The following is a 6,975-nucleotide window of genomic DNA, read 5'->3' as shown; positions in this document are numbered from 1 at the left end:
AGCACACCTGGGCTTATCTGGAGGCCCCTAATGTCCAGGGACAGGGGCAGGTTGAGGGGGCAGGGAAAGAGAATTGTACCCCAAGGCAATGCTTACCTGTGAGTCCCAACAGCACAGCCAGCAGCAGGTAAGGAGGAGGGTGGGGCCCAGAGGCAGGGGCCGACATCATGGAAGCCTGCGCACCCTCTTTGTGCAAATGTGTGTCCTGGAGAGAATGGGCCTCTGTTCTGTAGAGAGGAAAGCCTGCCTCCTCCCATGATTAAGAGGAAGTGCCTATGATGCGGTGATGTGGCTGTGAGGCAGCAATCTGCTTCTAGATTGTGAAATACAAGTCAGGCAGAGAAGGCCTCACTTGGTGAGGGGTCCTCTTCTTACATTTCAGAGAGAGTGGGGCGGCCCAGGAGAAATACTGCTTCCTCCCTGCATGGGCCTCTCCCACCTCCTGTGGGCTTCCTCCCTCTTGAGGCCTCAAGTTGGGTACAGAGATTACAGAAGTCAAATGGATCAATGTTTTCTTTTATAGATTGTGCTTCCTGTGTCATACCTAAAATGTTTTTCTCACCTAAACCATTATATTCAGTTTTATTTTTTTCCCACAGTTTCTTCTAGAGGTTTTACAGTTTTAGCCTTAAATTTAAGTCTGATCCATTGATCATATTAAATTTGTTCTTAGTATTTTTGTGTATATTGTACAGTAACATTAATATAAGGTAATATGTTTTCGACAATATTAGATTTTGTGTATGTTATAAGGAAACGGTTAAGATTCTTCTTTTTCTCCTCCTCCTCTTCCTCTTCCTCCTCCTCTTTCTCCTTTTCTATTCTTCCTCTTCTTCCTCCTTCTTCTTTCAACATATGAATATCTAATTGTTTCATCACCATTTGTTGAAAAGACTATCCTTTCACATTGAGTTGCTTTGGCACCTTTATCAAACATCACTTGACCAAATACATATTATGTATGGGCCCCGTTCTTTTTTTTTTTCTGCCTGGACAAATTTAATTTTTAAAATATTTAAGGGGCGCCTGGGTGGCTCAGTCGGTTAAGTGTCTGACTTCAGCTCAGGTCATGATCACACGGTTCGTGAGTTCGAGCCCTGCATCAGGTTTTGTGTTGACCACTCAGAGCCTGGAGCCTGTTTCAGATTCTGTGTCTCCCTCTCTCTCTCTGCCCCTCTCCCACTTGTGCTCTGTCTCAAAAATAAAACAAAAAAGTTTATTTTATTTTATTTTTATAGTTTATATACAGTGCTGTATTATTTTGTACACAACATAGTAATTTGACAATTCTATACATTATGCAACACTCATGGTACATATAGTCACTATCTGTTACCATATAATACTCCAGTAGTGTTGACTGTATTTCCCTGTGCTGGGATTTATAGGAAAAGGTAGGTTTTTTTCAGAGTTTTATTTATTTATTTATTTATTCTTTATTTTTTCTTAAATAGTTTATTGTCAAATTGGTTTACATATAACACCCAGTGCTCATCCCAACAAGTGCCCTCCTCCATGCCCATCTCCCCCTTCCCCCCTGCCCCACCACCATAAGTCCTCAGTCTGTTCTCAGCATTCAAGAGTCTCTCATGGTTTGTTTTATTTAAATTGTAGTTAGTTAACATATAGTGCAAGATTGGTTTCAGGAATAGAAATCAGTGATCCATCAATTCCATTCAACCCACAGGGCTCATCATAACAAGTGCCTTCCTTAATACCCTAAACCCATGTAGCCCACCCCCCACCCACCTTCTTTCATCAACCTTGCATTTGTTCTTTTTCATTAAGAGTCTCTCATGGTTTGATTCCTTATCTTTCTTATATTCCATCTCATATATGTCCATTTCTATTATTTCTTAAATTCCACATATGGGTGAAATCACATGGTGTTTGTCTTTCTTTGACTTTCTTTTGCTTAGTATGATACACCTAGCTTCATACATATTATTGCAAATGACAAGACTTCATTCATTTTGCTCGTTGAGTGTGTGTGTGTGTATGATCTTTTATTGCTTATATTTGCCATTTATTGTATCAAGTATTTACAATTGATATTGAAGGATTTAACACAAATACAGGTTCCTTACCAGTTTATCAATCTCAGAAATGATAAAGGTTGAAGTAATAGAGGAGAAATTCTTTTCATGTATATGTATATATTGTATAGTTATTACAATGTTGAGTAGTTTATTACTCAAAAATTGTTACTGAACTCCTTCTATACCTAGACCATATATTAGATTAACAGGTACACAGAGATAAATTGAACAACAGTTCTATTTTCCAAAAGAACTACAAGATATGACAAACTTCCAAGATATACCACTATATTTCTCTATTGGCTCTTTGACAGTTTGCAAGCAACCACATTACCCCTGGAGAAGGGGCACTTACACATCTGACAGAGCTAGACGAATGAATTGAGTCATATATTTGGCTCAAATGTGGGTAGAATCTCTGCACGTGGCAGGTAATAGCCACCAAGTCCAGGGAAGGTGAAGACTGGGACACTGTCACAGTAGTGGGAACTGACCCAGCCCAGAGAAAGCAAAACAATTACTACAGGAAGTCCACGGTGGGAGTCAGGGAGCTCCTTCAAGATGGGCCTGCCCAGGAGGAGAATTCAGGGACTTGTTAACAGGTTCCTGCATGGGTAAATGCATGGCTGAATGAGATTGTGCATTGAGTGAATGCATGTGTGATGCATGGTTGGATGGAGGAATGCATGGATGAAAGAATGAATGGGATCAATGAAAGCCTCAAAATCTTGCTCTCTCTTTTTTTCCACTTTGGCCATGAAAGATGCAAAGATGAACATTAAATGCCATTTAGGAACCTACAAGTCAGTTGAGTCACTCTATGACTTGATAATTCTAAGATTTTAAGATTCACAGACTCTACATCTTTTGGACTCCCAAGATACTGAGATTTTACATAGGAAGGAGCTAGGATTTGGAGTTGTTCAGTAACCTGAAGGAGGTCACAAGTGGCAAACATGGGATCACGCCAGACAAAGCCTGTTTTACTGTCGTGCTAGTTGGACACCCCAACTTTAAGGCTATATGCATTTATGATTCCTGGCTTCTGAAGTTAGGATCTAAGAACTTTTAGAGCTCTTTTCAAGTGGATTTTCAGCTGTACAGTAGAATGTGTTCATAATGAGGAAAAACTGCAAGATAAAATATTGTAAGATGTTATACATTTCAGTAGAATCATATGAAGACAAAATATGTTACAGTATAACATTAGGCAAAGGCAGGGAGATCTGACTGTGGTCCCTACACTGACACCACAGCCAAATGCAGGAGAACAGCAGGTAAGCCAACTGTACTCATATTTTTCAGCTTGAGGGAAATAGGTAAATGTTCCATAGCCAGTGGATGGCATGGAATGTGGCTGGACTTGAAGAGAACATTACTGAGGAAACTAGTTTCCCCAGAAGGATAGATGGCACCCTAATCACACTGTATTTAATAAAATTAATGCAGGAGTGGCAAGAAGCAGGAAACACTGGTAGTCCTCAGAGAATAAGAGAAGAGCAGAGCTGAGGGTAGACCAGGGCAGGCCATGGAAAGATCAGGCATCAGGAGAGAGACTCAACTCCTTCAAGACAAGTAATCCGAAGGAGACCTGGGAGCAGGTGACTCACAAGAACCCTCCTGCTGTCTCTCGGTTCCCCAGAAGTCAGAGTAGTAGACCACAGCCATTCATAGATTTCCTGTGTGGGGAATGATGTCTTCACTGCATTGTGGTGATCCTTCAGGGGGCTGTCACCAGGCCCCAGTGACATTCCAGTTAGCAATGAGTGAGTGGAATTGTGCAGGCTTGTAGAGATTCTGCCTGCCTGTGGATCCCTTTGTTTTGTCTCAGGAGATATTAGGCTTGGGGGCTAACTTTCCCCGTGTTGAAATTCCATCGAAATCTAGAAAATTATATGGGGCCACAGTGTCTGTGACTTATGTTGGAGTCAGGAAGTAGGTCAAAAAAGACACAATGCATATTCTTGAGCTCAGGTTTGTCCCTAAACCTCAGAAATGCCAGACAGACTTGTAGGCTCAGTTTAACAACTTTTTGGACCATTCAGTGCACACATGCAATTGCATTTAACCTATTGAATATCTTTTTTGATTTTGGAGTTTTTCTGTACCTGTGTTGAGGTTTTGGTGGTTGGGTCATCATAAAGGGCACGGTCTGTCACATGGCTTGCTATAATATTGGGCACAGGCCTCAGACTGACAGAAGAGACATGTGTAGAATCCCAGTCTACAGAGTTGTTTGTGGACGAAGGGGCACGGTATTTATTATGTAGTGATGATTTGGTACCTGTTTCAGATATTGAAAAATTCAGCTTTACAAACCTAAGAGATGGAGTTTCTCAGGCTGTACTCACCATTCACAGACACAAGGGTCTTGAACCAGATACATACACCACAACAGGAAGCCCTGTTGTTAACTTCACATAGTAGTAGATGCCCACGTCCTTGGCTGACACATCACTGATTTGGATGGAATAGTCTCTTTGGTTGACCTCTGTGTTTTCCACTTGGTTTAATTAGGAGGAGTGGCTTCTGGAGGAACAGAGTGGACAGACTCAAGAAATGCATATATGTGGTATAAGGTATATGGCATGTGGAATATGGTGTATGGTATATGGTATGTGGAATGTGGAAAGTGATGAAAACACCATGTTGGTCTCTGACCGTATCACGCTGGAATGGGCTCTACTCACACACAATGGCTGTGTCCAGAGACTCTCAGTTCACACAAAACTGATGACCCTTAATGTCCACAAGTCCACTGTCATGCACTTACTGCTAGGGCTATTTTGGAACTGGTTCCTTGTGAGCCCTGTCTCCGCTTAGGGATCTACAGGCTGTTGAGTTCAGGAGGGGTATGAGAGCAAGAGGAGAATGCAGAGCAGGCCCAAACTGCCTAGAGGAGATGACAAGACTCCCCTCTCCCCATGTCTGGAATGATGGATTCCATCCTCCGAAGCCATCCATGGCCCCTGCTGAGGGTGGAACAGAATCTTTCCTCAGGCTCCAGCATCCGTCTCTTCCCCCGACCTTCAGGCAACTTCACACCTCCTATCAGACTCTAAACTCTTCAGAGATGGCGATTTTTAGTGCCTTGATGGTCAACAGCACTTGATTTGTAACCAGATGCAGTCAAGGTTCTAATCCTGAATCCACTTCTTGGTGACCTATATATCCTTTGACTTCAAAATTTTCATTTGTATAGTTCACATATTCAAAACTGTGTTCATAATCTGCACTTGGACATTCTCTTGTCCCCTTTGACCCTGTTCAGTATGTGGCATATCCTCTATACATCCCCAAGAAGGGACCATATTCTGCATTTTCACTTGTCTGCCTTGTCTGCCCACTAGAGGCCTTGATACTTTTGCCACCTAAATACCTGTTGAATCTATTTCTCCATCTCCAACATCACTCTTGCCTGGATGAAAACTACTACTTCCTAATAGGCTACCCCCATCTTGTTTTGCCTGGTATAAGCTCTACTTTCTCCTTTATCCAAGGTGGTCTTCTACAACACAGATCTGATTATACCCCTCCTTGCATAAACAGTTTTGTGGTTTCTCATTGCTTTTATATAACCAGAGTGTTTGGTATCTGATATATGGTATGGTGTATGGCATGTGGTATGTAGTATATGGTATATGGTACGTGTTATATGGTATCTAGCATGTGGTATATGGTGTATGGTATATGGTATATGGCATCTGGTATATGGTATATGGCATCTGGTATATGGTGTGTGGTATATGGTATATGGAATGTGGTATGTAGTATATGTATATGATATGTGGCAGTGTAAACAATGCATTCTTCCATGACTGGCTTGGCCCCTAGAGACAAAAAGAGCCCCACTTTTTTCTGATACTGACTACAGTCTCTTGTTCCACATTGGGTACCCTAAGAGACAGATGTTGAGATGAATATTAACTAGCGAGTCATTTTCAGGGGTACTTTTAGGATCAGACCTGTGGAAGAGAGAAGAAGGGAACAAGATTGTTTAGAACAGGTTGAGCTGCAATGAGGTCTCAATGACAACCTCAGCTGATCTCCTGTGTGGTCTGGAGCTAGGATGTTACCAGGCATGACCTTGGGCATGGAGACTCTCCTCAGCTGAGGCCATCCCCAAGAGGGTGACAGTTGAGGGCCACCTCCTGAGACCTGGTACACACAGCATCCACCATGCTCTGCAGAGCCCCTTCCAATTCTGTTCCTTGGGCTCAGGATATGGATTAATTGCCCCTCCCCACATGAGGTCTTTAAACTACCCCCAGGGATCAGAGTTCTCTGTTCACACCTGGACTAACTTGGGCTTTACTAATTGGAAATATTTGGGATGACTATCATGGGGACCGGGAAGCAGCTCCTTCTGGGATCCCTGAGTGCCTGCAGTGAGCTCTGGCAGAGGACAGAGAAAGGGGGAGAAGGAATCTCAAATCCAAAGTGATATAAAACCTGGATATAAACACAATATCTCCCCGCCATTCATTTCCTTGCATTTTCTCTCAAGGGGATGCAAGAGTCAGAGATTCAGCTGAGGACAAGATGTTAATTTTTTTTTAATAGACATAATTTTGTGAAACATTTTTATATTTGGAAAAAACTGAGACAATCATACAGAGTCCCCGTATATAGGTGCACACAGTTTCCTCTCTTATTTTTTTTTTTTTTACAAATAGTTTATTGTCAAATTAGTTTCCACATAACACCCAGTGCTCATCCCCACGAGTGCCCTCCTCCATGCCCCTCCCCCCTCCCCCCTCCATCATCAGTTCTCAGTTTTTGTCAGCATTCAAGAGTCTCTCATGGTTTGCCTCTCTCCCTTTCCCCCACCATTTCCGCCCTTCTTCTCCCCCTTGTTCCTCCATCAAGTTCCTCCTAATCCTCCTGTACGTGCAAACATAATGATATTTGTCCTTCTCTGCCTGACTTATTTTGC

General features: G+C 42.4%; 1 protein-coding gene across 1 annotated transcript in view; it reads right to left on the bottom strand.

Annotated features, from left to right (window-relative positions):
• Positions 1-245, bottom strand: part of LOC120235389 (signal-regulatory protein beta-1-like) — a 49,932-nt gene extending 49,687 nt beyond the window's left edge. Inside the window, exon 1 of the mRNA XM_039237699.1 lies at positions 97-245. Within this exon, the coding sequence (XP_039093630.1) occupies positions 97-169 (73 nt within the window). The 5' untranslated portion in view covers positions 170-245. The remainder of the gene's footprint in view (positions 1-96) is intronic.
• Positions 246-6,975: the final 6,730 nt, after the last annotated feature.

This window comes from Hyaena hyaena, unplaced genomic scaffold (assembly GCF_003009895.1).
Source record: "Hyaena hyaena isolate Hyena2069 unplaced genomic scaffold, ASM300989v1 scaffold_131, whole genome shotgun sequence".
NCBI lineage: Eukaryota > Metazoa > Chordata > Mammalia > Carnivora > Hyaenidae > Hyaena > Hyaena hyaena.
The sequence above is the reverse complement of the archived record's forward strand: the minus strand, read 5'-3'. Positions and strand labels throughout refer to the sequence as shown.